Source organism: Sesamum indicum, linkage group LG12 (assembly GCF_000512975.1).
Source record: "Sesamum indicum cultivar Zhongzhi No. 13 linkage group LG12, S_indicum_v1.0, whole genome shotgun sequence".
Taxonomy (NCBI): Eukaryota; Viridiplantae; Streptophyta; class Magnoliopsida; order Lamiales; family Pedaliaceae; genus Sesamum; species Sesamum indicum.
The window spans coordinates 5,816,066-5,830,911 of NC_026156.1; the positions used below are offsets into that span (position 1 = coordinate 5,816,066).

The 14,846-nt window shown below is 37.9% G+C and overlaps 4 protein-coding genes and 1 non-coding gene across 8 annotated transcripts in view; 4 read left to right on the top strand and 1 right to left on the bottom strand.

Annotated features, from left to right (window-relative positions):
- LOC105175833 (probable ribose-5-phosphate isomerase 4, chloroplastic) overlaps window positions 1-1,317 on the top strand; it is a 4,276-nt gene extending 2,959 nt beyond the window's left edge. The window contains exons 7-9 of the mRNA XM_020698183.1: window positions 4-96; window positions 185-251; window positions 751-1,317. Coding sequence (XP_020553842.1) covers window positions 4-96; window positions 185-251; window positions 751-829 — 239 coding nt within the window. The 3' untranslated portion in view covers window positions 830-1,317. The remainder of the gene's footprint in view (window positions 1-3; window positions 97-184; window positions 252-750) is intronic.
- On the top strand, window positions 2,255-4,311 carry LOC105175834 (beta-amyrin 28-oxidase). The gene is made up of 3 exons (XM_011098436.2): window positions 2,255-3,407; window positions 3,500-3,687; window positions 3,816-4,311. The coding sequence occupies exons 1-3, from the start codon at window positions 2,465-2,467 to the stop codon at window positions 4,110-4,112; spliced, it is 1,428 nt and encodes a 475-aa protein (XP_011096738.1). The 5' UTR covers window positions 2,255-2,464; the 3' UTR covers window positions 4,113-4,311.
- LOC105175835 (coatomer subunit epsilon-1) lies at window positions 5,501-8,631 on the top strand. The gene is made up of 7 exons (XM_011098437.2): window positions 5,501-5,818; window positions 5,994-6,083; window positions 6,916-7,067; window positions 7,165-7,300; window positions 7,380-7,535; window positions 7,850-7,929; window positions 8,343-8,631. Exons 1-7 carry the CDS (start codon window positions 5,654-5,656, stop codon window positions 8,434-8,436), a joined length of 873 nt encoding a protein of 290 aa, XP_011096739.1. The 5' UTR covers window positions 5,501-5,653; the 3' UTR covers window positions 8,437-8,631.
- On the top strand, window positions 9,521-9,593 carry TRNAA-AGC. Its single transcript has one exon. It is a non-coding gene; the product is annotated as a tRNA-Ala (tRNA).
- LOC105175836 (UDP-arabinose 4-epimerase 1) lies at window positions 10,027-14,724 on the bottom strand. 4 transcript variants are annotated; one of them, XM_011098440.2, is made up of 11 exons: window positions 14,532-14,724; window positions 13,504-13,675; window positions 13,251-13,375; window positions 12,450-12,563; window positions 12,267-12,374; window positions 12,084-12,175; window positions 11,797-11,938; window positions 11,561-11,655; window positions 10,971-11,100; window positions 10,607-10,751; window positions 10,027-10,530 (listed from the first exon to the last, which is right to left on the bottom strand). In XM_011098440.2, exons 2-11 carry the CDS (start codon window positions 13,562-13,564, stop codon window positions 10,289-10,291), a joined length of 1,254 nt encoding a protein of 417 aa, XP_011096742.1. In that variant the 5' UTR covers window positions 13,565-13,675; window positions 14,532-14,724; the 3' UTR covers window positions 10,027-10,288. The 4 variants fall into 4 exon arrangements, with proteins under 4 accessions (XP_011096742.1, XP_011096740.1, XP_011096741.1 ...); XM_011098438.2 differs by having other exon boundaries at window positions 13,504-13,672; window positions 14,532-14,723; XM_011098439.2 differs by having other exon boundaries at window positions 13,504-13,672; window positions 14,470-14,669.

Genomic DNA, 14,846 nt, shown 5'->3' on the forward strand with positions numbered 1-14,846 from the left:
GGTATGCGGGTCCATTAGGAGGTGACTTTCCGCTTGTCACTAAAGAGGGGCATAACGTTCTTGATGTAATCTTTACATCTCCGATTCAAAATCTTGGTACTATACTGCACCCTAATATTTAATCTCCCATGTTGCTTGACCTGTTTTCACAATTTCGTTTGTGGAATTGTTTGATTTTGTGCAGCTGAAGTGGCTGATTGTCTTGATCAAGTGGTTGGCGTAGTTGAGCATGGTGTCATCTCCAGAATCCCGTCAGTGCCTTATACCTCCCTTTTTCTTTTCTTATAGACATGCCCATTTCTGGTGGTGTTTCTCTTGATGGTTGCTTATTCATGTCTTTGCTATATTCATCTTTTCGACAAACACTATCTGATTTCGATAGTATTAGTACCAAGTTACTACTTGGGTGAGTGAAAGATTGCGAACAATTTGATTTCATAAGTTTATTTGGGTGTTCCACTAGGAGGTTGACCATTTTTCTTGGCGTCTAGGTAGTGGACAGAAAAGTATGACATGAAGACAGTGGGAAAATGCTATATATATGTTCTTCAAAAGTTAAAAACACTTGGATGCGTGGAAAGTGCTCATGTTGTCTCCCATTTTTCTATCATTGTTTTGTTTTATTTGGGTGAGGCCAAGACTTTTGAGTACACATCCTAATGAAATAATTGTTCAGCTTGGATGAACATCTGTTCATTTGAGGTTTGAGAAAATTGACATCAAAGTTAATATCTCTCCGGCTGCACGCAGATGCACTGCAGTTATAGCGACAGAAGATGGACTGCGCATTGTTGATAATTCCGTTAAGATTGAAGGAAGCAGGGCTTAATTGCAGGACCTTTTTGTATATTCAGGTTACTAGGTGTATATATATGCCAAATACAACTGAATATATATCTTATAACCGGAGCCAGTTGAGTTTTTGTTCTACTTCTAGTTTAGAAAATATTAAGGGCTTGCCATTGCCAACTTGATTCGAATATTATAAAAGATTGGTCATTACTTTATTATGAGAATAATTTGATGGCCTTGTGTCTTTTTCTTTGTGGCATATGGAGCAATCTGACAGCTTGAAGGATTGGTATTTTGAAGGTTGCGATCTGGGGATGATAAGTTTGGTAACCCACTAAACCCCAGTTGGTGGATCACCATGAAGTGGTTAGGCCTGTTTGATTGTCAAACTTTGTGACTCTGGGAATTTGTAGTCAGCAGGCCATACTTGACTGGAGACTATGTTGTAATTGTTTTCACATGTAAAACGGGTGCACAGTGCACCTCCTTGAACCTATTTATTTCAATTTTCACATATTGAAATCAGGCTTCGACTTCCTATTTCAATTTCAATATTGATGGCTTATCAATATTTTATTAGTGTACGAAGATCTCTAGTAATAAAAAAATGAGTTAAAAAATTTCATGCATGTGGAAGGCAACATTTTACTTGTTGTTTTATGGACATCGGAACCGAACAATAATATAAAAATGAGATTTTTTTTATTAAAAATAATAATAACAATAACATGAAAATGAAAATAATAATCAGGTGGAAGCGTTGGCATTCCAATGCTGACTTAGTGCACGACTTTGAGCGCATGTGACTTCAACGTCCTTTCCGCCGAAAAACAAAATGCATTTATGTAATAATGATAATTACTCTTAACAAATAAATAATATTAGTCTCCTCAGCAACAATTCCGACCCTACAGAATCTGGAAGTATGCGGGCATAGGAAACTCATCTTCATTAGTCATTTCCAATGGGCTCTAACATAACATGGTCCACTTCCTCAATTACTTGGCTATTTTATATTTATTATTTACAACAGAAAAAATGTTGTTGTATTCATCCTAAAATGAATATTTCATCATTTTCTAAATAAAAAAAAAAGAAGAAAAAAGGAATTATTATTTTGTTAATGTTTAACAAAATTAATTCTTGGATGATTCTAATATACCTAAATTTTTTAATCTTAACACATATCATATTAATCCATATGACCCGCCTATTTGTTTTTTTTCTTTAAAAGAATAAGTCAACTATTAGTACATTAAAATAGAAAAAGAGAGTGGGTGAATGGTAATGGGATCATTAGCGATTCTCTGTACTTTCAAGGAAGCCCCAGCATTTAATATGAGAGAGGGAGCAATAAATGAGTTGGGGTTCTGTTTATAGCTCTCTTTAATATGACATTAAATTATATATATATATGTGTGTTTACTTTTTATTCACATATAATAAAAATCTTGTGATGCATCAATGTGAAATATAATATGCAGTTGTAGACCAATTCCCAGATCAAATAGTTACTCTTCAATCTTGACGGGCTTCACTAATTTTAGACATATTCATCCATAAATTGCTACAGATATACAACTTCCTCCTATATAATACCCTCCGCATTTGCCTCTCCAAAACTACCTCTTTGCTTTTCCATTTTTCTTGTAAAGATAATTGGTCACCAGCCATGGAGGTTTTGGCTGTTATCCTTTCTCTTCTTCTTGTTGCTCTCTCTCTTGTTTTCATCTCCCGACGCCGCAACAACGCCGGTGCTAAGCTTCCTCCGGGGAGTTTCGGCTGGCCGATCTTGGGGGAGTCGGTCGAGTTCTTGTTCGGGAAGCCGGAGAAGTTCGTGGGCGACAGGATGAAGAAGTACTCCCCCGATATCTTCAAGACCAAGATCCTTGGGGAGAAGACTGCCGTCATTTGTGGTCCGAATGGACACAAATTCCTCTTCTCCAATGAGCACAAGTACTTCACCGCATTCCGCCCCCACCCTATGCAACACCTCTTCCGTTCTTACAAAGACAAGGCGGCGCCGCCGCCACCACCTGAAACCCAACGCCTCGACGAGACAAAAACAATCCGGCAACCCGGGTTCTTAAAGCCCGAAGCCCTCATGCGGTACTTGGCAAAAATGGATATTGTCACGCAACAACAACTGAAGACTCACTGCGAAGGAAAGAACGTGGTGGAAGCTTACCCTCTAGCCAAAACTATTACCCTCACTCTTGCCTGCCAGTTTTTCCTGGGGATCAATAATCCGGAGAGGATAGCCAGGCTTGTAAAATACTTCGATGATGTTACCGTGGGTATGCACTGCCTCATGATTAATGTTCCTGGGACTATCTTTTACCGCGCAAATAAGGCGGCGGCAGCCATTAGGAAGGAATTGATAACTGTAATCAAGGAGAAGAAACAGGCCATGGCATCTGGAGGCCCGATGCTGGATATTTTGTCGCATATGATCGTTGCTACTGACCCGAGTGGCAAATCCATGCCCGAAGCCGAGATTGCTGATAAAATCATGGGTTTGCTAACTGCTGGGTATAGCACTGTTGCTACCACTATTACATTCTTGATGAAATATGTTGGCCTAAATCCAGAAATATATGAAAAAGTCCGAGCAGGTAATTTCCCCTTTGAAAATTTCTCTTTACAGACGTCTGATAGTAACTGAGTTTCTGATGGGCTGGTTTGTTTGTATATGCGTCGCGTGCAGAACAAATGGAGATTGCGGCATCGAAGAAGGCAGGGGAATTGCTAGAATGGGAAGATATGTCTAAAATGAAGTACTCTTGGAACGTGATATGTGAAACAATGAGACTGGTTCCACCTCTCCAGGGGACTTTCAGAGAAGTTTTGACAGAATTCAGTTATGCTGGTTACACAATTCCAAAGGGCTGGAAGGTATTACTCTCTCTTACAGAGAAACAACAGCTCGTTCATCACTTCCCACCTGCAGTTTTAACTGTTCCATTTCCAGTATTTCATTGAAAATATTTAAAAAGTAGAATTTTTCTTGGTGTGTTGTTTAGGTGTACTGGACAGTGAGCACCACGAACATGAACCCCCAGTATTTCAAGGACCCGGAAAAATTTAATCCATCAAGGTATGAGGAAAGCGAAGCACCTCCTCCATACACATCGGTTCCATTTGGAGGCGGGCCAAGAATGTGCCCCGGAAAAGAGTACGCCCGGCTAGCAATACTGGCTTTTGTTCACAATGTTGTCAAGGATTACAAATGGGAAGTGGTTGACCCGAATGAAAAGGTTGAAGGTGACATGATGCCGGAGCCCCAAAAGGGTCTCCCCGTCCGCCTATATCATCATTGAAATGAAACTCTCTTTTTCAGTTTGTAATATTTTTTCAGAAAGATTAGGAGTAGCCATCCAAACAAGAGAATAAAAATCTTCCACGCCTCCTGTCCTGTCATTATAATTTTCTAATGTATCTTTATCCAGGATAATGTGTTTGTAATATGGTTTTTAATGCAATGATTTATTGTTAAATGATATGACAGCATTAGACCGACAAGAGCAACTCAACTGTAGAGGTTGGGCCTATCAACCTATGTTTTTCCCCACCATCTCACACACTAGTCACTCCTCATCCTCACGGCAACACTACCACCACCACCAGCACTTTATCTGTATGTGTAAAGGACAAATGCACATTGCAATGAATAATTCTTATCAATTACCCTATATTTCTCAAGAATTTGGATAAAGTCCAATAAAACCATCTAAACATAATCCATGTGGAGGCTTATGAATAAAATGAAAGGATCAGACACTTGGAAGCCATTCCTCATAGTCTCAAGATCATCAAATAATTGAAAGTGCAATGAATGAAAGCCGTCTGTGATAATCTCAAGATTAACAATAAAAGATTATCAAACACTTGAAAGTGCAGCAATTAAGAACAGTCCATGATAATCTTAAGTTTAACAATGAAAGATTATCAAACACCTGAGCTAATGAGTTGAAGCAAGTGACAGGTCTTCCTCAGAAGCCTGGAACGATGGGGGGTTTCCCCCTTGTTGCGCCCCCGCGGGAAAAACAAAGGCCCAGATCCAAATAAAGGCTTGTACCCTCCCCCTTACTATATGCCTAAAAGATGCCTTTTGCCTTCGGCCTTTGCCGTTTGCCCGTTTTTCCTAATGAATCATGATTTTAGTTGTTCTCGAGCGCCTTTGGTCAACAATGAAAGATTATCAAAACACCTGAAAGCGCAATATTAAAAGCCAAAGTCGAAAGAACTTAAACTGATATTGTATGTAATACACTCGTTGATTTTCGAAAAATACTACTATGCCATCATATATAGTAGGGAAAATTGTGTAATGGATTGTGTTTGCTACTTAAATTTATCGCCATCTCATTTTTTAATATTTTAAATTTTATTTCAATTTAATCCTTCAAGTTTATGATCAAAGTAAGAATTAACAAATAGTGTAAAGCAATCAAACAAACTATTTTAATTAGCATTTAAATTCCTAAAATTTAAGCAAAATATTTATTTTTCAGCTATTTTCTTTCTTTTTCTCATGCAAGAAAAACGAATTGGGCCATGAGGTTGGATAGGGCCCAAAACAGTATGCTTCGTCATATAATGGGCCATTCCTTAAGTGGCAGCCCAAGTTCGCCAGCCTACTCAAACTTCGGATAACAAACGCGACTTTATTTGCGGAAACGTGTTGAAAGAACACCGACTTAAACGAATGTAAACCCCGTTTCTGTATTCTTCCCTATTCAAAAATCATCTGAATCTGTACCATACTGTGGGTTTGATTCGATTGCATTCTCATCTCCTTCGACTCAAGATCTGATCTTTTCCAGAAATTTTAAGTAAGATAAAGGAAGAAGAATTGAACATGGCCGGAGGACCTGACCCCTTATTCGGATTGAGGAACAACTTTTACTTGGGAGCGTATCAGGCCGCTATCAACAACAGCGAAATTCCAAATCTTTCCCCCGACGACGCCGTCGAGAGAGACTCCATCGTTTACCGCTCTTACATTGCTCTCGGCAGTTACCAGGTAGAATCGACTTTTCAGATCGGTTCAAGATCTACTTTGAGCTTGTTGATACTTAATCTAGAATATTTTCGTGATTTAATTTCAAATTTGTTGTTTATTATGAGATCAAGTATATATGCTCGATGTACATCGTGAAGTTTCTTGATTATTGTCTGTTCTTTTTCCGGGTGCGCAGCTTGTGATAAATGAGATTGATTCATCTGCGGCAACGACACTTCAGGCTGTGAAATTGCTAGCTCTGTATCTGTCAGGCCCTGAAAACAAGGTGACTTGTCCTGTTCTCTCGTTCAAATTTAACTGACCTTTAATTATTTGATGATCTGCTAATAGTTCTGTTGCCGATTTACTTTTACTTTCTCAAATTCATCGGATGTGGGTATTAAATATGTATTTGCATTCTTTTATATAATCTGGAGATTTGAGTTTTGGATGTAGATCTGAAATTTCCAACACCTCACTGAAGATTTATGTAGTGATTTTATCCTTAGGAACATACAATTAGCAATTCAGTTAAAAAAGAAAAAAATTACAGTCCACTTTGGGTGGTCAGATAGTGGACAGGTTTACTTCTATAGGAGATGATGTTCACATTAACATGGTTTATTCAATCCCACACTTTAGGATATATGAGGAGGTGGCTTTTGTTTGTATTTGAGAAGGTAGAATTAAAGTATTGAGGTGGAATATGCGTTTCCATTCAGATACTAAAGTTGTTGAGCACATTAATTCCATTTAGCAAGTGTGTTAACTGGGTATATAGAAAAAATTGATGGGAGACATTAGAAGTAGAACTTCTGTGTTCTATTATACAACTGACGAGCCGAGATTAGAACATATCAAAATGGTTGTTTGAGCATGATGGACAAAAAGTGATGTGCATGTATTCAGATTCATCTAGAAAATTAATAGACTTTATATATGAATATTAGGAATGAAATAGCAAATGTTGGTTTCCAATCCTTTTTGTCAATGTCAAACTTGTTGAACATAACTTGTGTGGAAAGTGGTTTTACAAACAATGTGGAAGTAGTAAGCCTCTTGGTAAACTGCTGCATCATTCTTGTCATAACTAAAATCAGCATTTACATATTCTGTAGGAAACGGCAATTTCAAGTCTCCATGAGTGGTTAGCAGATCCAGCCATTGGAAACAACCCCAGCTTACGTCTTATTGCAGGGACTATATTCTTGCACGAACAGGATTATAATGAAGCTTTGAAGCATACAAATGCTGGAGGAACAATGGAGCTGTGAGTCCGGTTATTTTATTTTGGACATCACATCTTGAAGCATACAAAACATGTGATGCATATGAATGCAAGCTTGATATTATTACTGCTATTGCAGGCATGCTTTAAATGTGCAAATTTTTCTTAAGATGCACCGATCGGATTATGCTGAAAAACAATTAAGGGTCATGCAAGGAATAGATGAAGATCATCCACTAACTCAGCTTGCTAATGCATGGCTGAACTTGGCTGTGGTATGTGTTGTTTCATGACATACATCTCCCCAACTAAAACTGATGATCCGCCAACTAACCTATTGTTAATTGGGTTTAGGGTGGTTCCAAGATCCAGGAAGCATATCTTATTTTCCAGGACTTCTCAGAGAAGTATCAAATGACGAGTTTGCTCCTGAATGGGAAGGCTGTTTGCTGCATGCACAAGGGGGATTTTGATGAAGCAGAAACTCTTTTGCTTGAAGCCCTAAACAAGGTGGAGTGTAAATCTGTTGCTTTTCTTAATGTCCCTAAAACTGTCTTCTAGTGTGATAATGTGGAAATTTCTTCCTTGTTGTATATGTAGTCTTTTCGTCTATAAATTTAACACTTTACCATCAGGATTACAGTCCCATGGCTGCGAGACCTGCCACCTGTCTGAATTTTTGCTCAACTTCCTCATCATGATATTTCATGTTTATTTTTCCTTTTCTTTTTCACCTACTCCTAACATGCTCTAGGTTTTATATTTTGTCAGCGTCTGCTGTTTTTTTTAACCTGTATTAATTTGAGGTTTGACTGTTTGTACAGGATGCAAAGGATCCAGAAACTCTTGCCAATCTGGTCGTTTGTAGTCTTCATGTGGGGAAATCAGCATCACGATATCTCAGGTACACTATAAAATACAAAACCTGCAGCTTGGCTTTTAAATTGGTTCATGAGATTAAAACCAGGTGCTTCCCTTAGTGGGGTGCATCATGGTGCCCTCGATATTGCTTTGCTACCGAGGCCATTCTATACAGCCGCCTCTTCTTACATTTTTTTTTATGATAATTTTGAAATTTAAAGGACATTGCTGAGGTTGGTGAACCTTGTAATGTAGTCCTGAGATATTGCTCAAGGGGAGCAATTCCAAGGAAAGGGTCAAATATAAATGGGGTTGCATATGAGTTCTTCCTGGTTCATTGATTCTTTCTTCTTTTGGCCATTTGAATTTGGGTTTTGTTGAATTTGTATTCTGTGTTGTGCAGATTTTCATGTAAGGGCTTATGTAATTTCTGACACTAGCTATGATCTTTTGCAGCCAATTGAAATTGTCTCACCCAGACCACCTACTTGTCAAACGTTTGTCTAGCGCAGAAGAGAGTTTTGATAGAGCAGTTCAAACGGCTGCATGAAGAGTGATAAAAATGGCCTGCTTGTTTGTCTTGTCCTTCTTTCCTGGAAATGAAATATATTTTGTTCTAACAGCTCGAGAGAGAATTGTATGGAAATTGATCATATGGATGCTTATTTGTTTTATTGAACTTGGAGTTTTGACGTTAGATCTGCCAAAATTCAATATATAGACTACTGGTATATGTTTTGTTTGAGCCATGTGGGGGCGAAATAATTGCTGAATTTTATATGCTAGGGATACAGTCGTCTTATGAGCTCCAGCTAATGCGTTATGATTGTAGTCGACTTTGAATAATTTGTTTCCAAATTTCACATCCAGATGAGTAAACGTAAACACGTGTTGGCATTATGATGCTTGGTTTTGGTTTAAAAAGTGCTGTGAGAGAAATATACCAACCAAAAGCTAGAAATAATGTCAAACTGCAGTTTCAAAGAAATACACACTCCATTTGGTGTCCTGCTTGAGTTATTGGTTAATGAGTCTGTCTCGACATCCGATATTTCTGCTTCTAAAGTTTTCATATTATGATTTTTCACCTTCTCAAAAGATGAGTGGATTATGCGTCTGTTAAAAACGATAAACATAATGTTTGTTTTCATTTTCAAGTTATCTTCAAAATAAGTCAAAACATATTCAATGTTTGTCATCATACAAAAATACCCAGATGTTTTGGCATAAATATATATATATATATACACACATATATACATAAATATATATATAAAAAAATATGATTTGACAGTTATTTGACAATGAATAGTAATTTTTGTCTCACAAAACACAACATTAAACATATAATATTTATCTTTATTTTTCTCTCTCTATCTTCATAAAACAAAATAAAACACTTCGAAAATGAATCCAAACATTATATTATGTAAATAGCTTATTTTGTGCTACAGAGGCTAGCCAAAGATTGTAGAGTAGCTAGCCTGACTATTTGACAAGTTGAATGTTCCACGGTTTGCAAGTAAAATTTCTAATACCCATTTCTTCTAATTATGTGAAAACTTCATGAAAAAAATTTTCTTAATTCTAAAATTTACAGTCATTAAAAAACAGAGCGAGTTACCACCACAAACGGGGATGTAGCTCAGATGGTAGAGCGCTCGCTTAGCATGCGAGAGGTACGGGGATCGATACCCCGCATCGTAGCTCAGATGGTAGAGCGCTCGCTTAGCATGCGAGAGGTACGGGGATCGATACCCCGCATCTCCAATTTTTCTCGCGAGTGTTTACTTTTTAGTTGTTCTGCTGACTAAATCTTTTCACCTTTTTGGCAAAGGGCAGTGATCTCCATTAACCGTCTTCAGCTATGATTCTACTTTTGAGGCTCAGAAATTTTTCAGCATTTTGAGTTGCAGAGCATTGTTGGAGTCGGCCTTAGCCTTTCCGGGCCAATTGAATGCTCTATCATCTCATTCTTCTCACAGTATCGGCTGCTCTAACTAACCAGCAAAAAAGTGGAAACGCCGAATATACATCCATCTCCAAACTTCCCATTATAGCTCATTAATGTAGTACCTCAAAGGACATCAGACGGATTTGCTAGCTTCAGATGTTGCTACAAAAATTGAGATATTATACAAAAATAAACTATACCTATCGGCCATGCACTATTATTGAACTAAATAATTCTGTCTTGATTGCATACTGTAAATGGGAAGCTTCCTACTGCTCTATGCAATGTAGATCGAATAGAGACATAAAAGAATACACCAGAAATCAGACCCACCCACCCCCTCAGCCTCAACGTACTGCTTCAACGCTACTAAAATCAGCAAAAATATTAGGTCTCCAACAGGGTTCTTGTTAGTCCTCCACTACGAATATGAATCTTGAGCTTCTATTTACGCAGACATCACCAAAGGGGTACCATACCCATTAAGGTGCGCCTTCTGCCATCTCCATGCTACCTGCAAACTTTCTTGAAGGTCAGTGTGTTTTGCCGTCCAGTTCAGTTCATTCTTTATCTTGGTCGGGTCGCTATATACTTCTGCATAATCACCAGGTCTGCGGGGAAGAAAATCGACTTTTATGGGCACACCAGTTGCCTTCTTACAAGCCTCCACAAACTCCTTCACTGATCTCCCTGAGGTTACATGAGATGTTTCAGAAACATGTCCATATCAATTGGCATAAACGTTGACATTTAAAGGGCACCTTACCTCTTCCTGTGCCAACGTTATAGATGCCCACGTGCCTGGGTTTTGCCTTCTCCAGAGCTTTCACATGAGCATCAACCAGATCAGTGACATCGATATAATCCCTTATGCATGTCCCATCTGAAGTCTTGTAATCTGTTCCTCGAACCTACATTAGAAAGAAATACATTATTTGAGTAAAACAACATCGTTTTGAAAGAACCAGGAAGAACTCAGATGCAACCAGTTACGCAGTTTCCAGCAGACAAAATACTTATTCCACTGTTAATAAATTACAAGTCCACAACCACAAAAGTTGAGGGTGCTGTTCAAGTGACAACAGATTAACACCATGGATTATTATAAAGTAGAGCTAAGATTCACAGACCTTAAGACCTGGAATGATTCCACGAGCAGCATCAAAACAAGCACCAGATATACGCCCATGCTCACGCAGTTCTGGTCGGGGAGCTTCACCAAGCCGTCCCTCGGGATCAGAACCAATCACATTGAAGTATCTGATATATTAAAGAAATAATTTGAGAAAGATAATACACGATCATTCCAGGCATGGAATTTCCACCTTACTGGTAGTGATTAATGAACACCAAGTTTCTTAATGTTCAATGTTACAGGTATAGCCCCATTGAAGTCATTATATACCAGCAGTGCAAACAAGACTTTCTGTAGAAACTACACAGAAGATGAATCTAGAACAAGCAGTATTGCTGTCCTCTGAATGCATTAGAAAAATAAAAAGAAGGTTCCAAGTGTGTGGACAGTTCTGTTTGATTAGCACACCATTGCAAAGATGAGAAACTGAAGTTGGCAAATGCAATAAGGTGGGAAAAGGTAAGCAGGTTCTACCATAAACTGCAGAAATTTACTGTGTACTTCTGCACTTTCAACACAACTAGGAATCAAGAGTACTGAGTTGACCATGGCAGAAATGAGGTCACAAAAATATTAAATACCTACCTCAAAATCATGACAGCCATATCTGTGTTTTTATGAAAATCCAGAATCATATCTTCGGCCATTTTCTTGGCTTTTCCATATGGATTTATTGGAAGCTGCAGGATGTGAAAGAAAAAAAACGCGCTAAGTGGACAACTTGATACAGAAAGAAGGTTGCTCAATAGCAGCTCATACATCAAATTACACCCAACATAACAGCAATTGTTACACTGCAAGTGTAACTTCAGCAATCTCACCTGTGGAGTTTCTTCTGTAATGGGCATCTTTTCAGGTTCCCCATAAGTTGCACATGTACTAGAATAAATCAAAGTCTTAACTCCATGAGCTGCCATAGCTTCTAACACAACAAGAGTATTTGATGTGATATTGTGATAATACCTGTTTTGTAAAAATAGTTAGTACACGAATTATGTCAAGGAAAAGAGCCAAGGAGTAGATGTGTGCTCTACCTCTCATGCATGATTAAATAGTTTAGCCATTTTCCATATTTAAACAACCTATAATAATATTAAAAGGTACTCACTTGAGAGGATCAAGAGTACTCTCTCCAACATATGCCACAGCCGCAAAATGCATCACGGCATCAAATGCATTTTCCAAAAAAATATTGTGCACCTGAATATCAATCAATGTGGGAGTTAAGGATGATAACTGAACCCATCACACAAAAGAAAATCATAATGAACAAATGGAACTATGAGGTTACCGCTTTTGCATCACCAAGATCGGCATAAATAAACTGAAGTCGCCCTGGTTCTGGAAATAGTTGTTGTAGGACATGAACAGCACCAAGGTTCCCCCGTGAAAGATTATCCTGTCATATGAAAATATGCTCTTTTCAAGCTCCACGAAAAATCACAGAATTAAACCGTCCATATCAGATACATACCACTATAGTCACACGATAGGAATCCTTAAGAAGCCGCAATGCAGCATGTGAACCAATGTAGCCAGCACCTCCAGTGACTAAGACATGAGTGACTCCTGGTTCATGACGTGAAAACTGTAAAAAGAATCATTGTTCAAACACATAAGTAGGATGCAAATAAAACCCAAAACAAGAAAAAGTAAAGCTTCAGTTGCTTGTTGATAATTGAAGGAAATGCAAACAGAAAATTCACATGTAGGGGAAGCCAAACAAAGCAAGCAACAACACAGTCAAGATTTTCAATTCCTCTTTATTAACGGCAAAGCATCAGCAATGAAACTGGACTCTGGGATATTTTGAAGCAGATAAATGACTTTCTTCAAAGTAGAGAAAGATACTTCTGGCTGTAGCTGAATAAAATAGTGAAAAATGAACAGGTTATACCATCTAAAAGAACTAAATACTTGGAAGTGATTCGCTGGTCCAAAACATCAACTTCCCAGGAGTTGATTTTCCACATAAGTTCCAATTTCAATGGGTTAAGAACTCAAGTTAATATCATGTAATGTACCAGCAAACTATTGGATGATGCATGAAGGATGTGAGGTTCCTCTTACACGCCCCAGCTCCCAAAGCACTAAAATTTACAACTAACATTTACTTCATAGAAGAAAGCCACAATGCATCAGCAGCAAGATGGGAGGTAATAAATCACTCATCACCACTTTAATCTTGAAGATAGTCATGCATAAACATGCAAATTAAGTAATGGCATTTTGAACATCAGATGAAATGAAACAAATAAAAATAAATATAAATTACTTGACTGGGGACGTTAAAATTTGGGGATTGCTTGAGCATAAGAATGCATAATGCTGTAAGGGTGGACACCATTAGGATTTTCCCACAAACACCGTTCTTCTTCTTTGGGTCTGCATAATCCATGCCTGAGAAACAAAGAGAGACCAGAATCAGAACTGATTGGGAAAATTAAGTATGTGGTAAGCAGTACAATAACAGCCCAATAGAAATAATGAAGGCTAAGCAGAGTAAGCAAACTGAAACGAATGCCCACCTCCTAAAGACATAGATCTATTCGACCTCTGCTGAGTTCTTGTCCTGGTAAAACTCAGCATTGAGAAACCTCTTTTTTTGTTCCAATAAATAAAAAATTCTAGAACTCAAATCTTGACATCAATGGTCGACTGATAAACTCATGCAGTGTCAATTATGAATCCTCAAATCTGCTGCCACAAAAATTTCGAAATATTAAACAATGATCAGCGAAAGAATTAAAAAAAGCAGATCCTTAATCAAATAACTAGTTTAAGGAAAGGTAAAAGTTCATATGGAAATCAAACTAAGGCAGGGCTCTGTCGAAAAAGATGGGTATAATAACACATGAGAAAGAAATTCAACCCAGTTTTTTTTTTCCTTTTTCTTGAAAGAAGAAAGAAAATCTAATGCAAATGTCAAATTCTCCACCACCAGTGAAACAGAGAGAACAGAACATACGAATTTCGAACGATCTTGAAGGCATTTAGCGTAGTGAAAACAAACGGAACAAGCACAACATGCATTTGATTTCAAACGCCAAAACTGTCAAGATCCAACATACACCAATCAAAATCCCAACCCCAATTATCCCTAAGAAAAATCAAAATTTTTGCAGCCGATAGAACAGGCAAAATTTCTTGAATGAAAACAAATTTAACCATAAAATTAAACCCAAGAGAAAAGAAAAACCTCAATGATAAAAATAAAAATAATTGACGAAACTGAAGAGCCCAGGGCGGCGCAACTAAAACAGCGATCAACGAAATCCCTTTTCCCCTCAAAATTTCTCAGTATCTATGTGCATGTATTTGAATGATCAGAAGATCTGAAAAGGCGAAAAGGACAAATGAAAAGAAAGTTGTGCAATATAAGAAACGGACAAAGAACGATGACTCCAATGCCGAACCATTCAATCACCGAACAACAATAGAAACATAAAACCCTGAAAATGGAGCAACAAAATTCAATTTCGACATGAACCCACCTCGGCGCATTACCAGAGAAGTTGAAAGAAAACCCAAAAAAGGCAGAGAGAAGAGAACATACAAAGAGAGAAGAAAAGGGGTGAGAGAGAGCAGGTGGCGGTGTTGTTTCAGCTTCAAACGTATGTTTTTGAATTTGCTGCCAATAGGAAAAGCACAACAGAGAAAGCTTATTATAATTACAAATTACAATTATTATTATTATATCCCAATTAAATTAAAAAGAAAAAAAAAACAATAGGGGACGCGGGGAGGTTTGAGAAATCATCAAAACCCAATTCCCATGATTTGATGTGATGGGGAGAAGAAGAGCGAAATTTGACAATGGACCAATTCAACCTCTTTTTGCTTTTTCCACTCCTTTCCTGTCCTTTTTCTT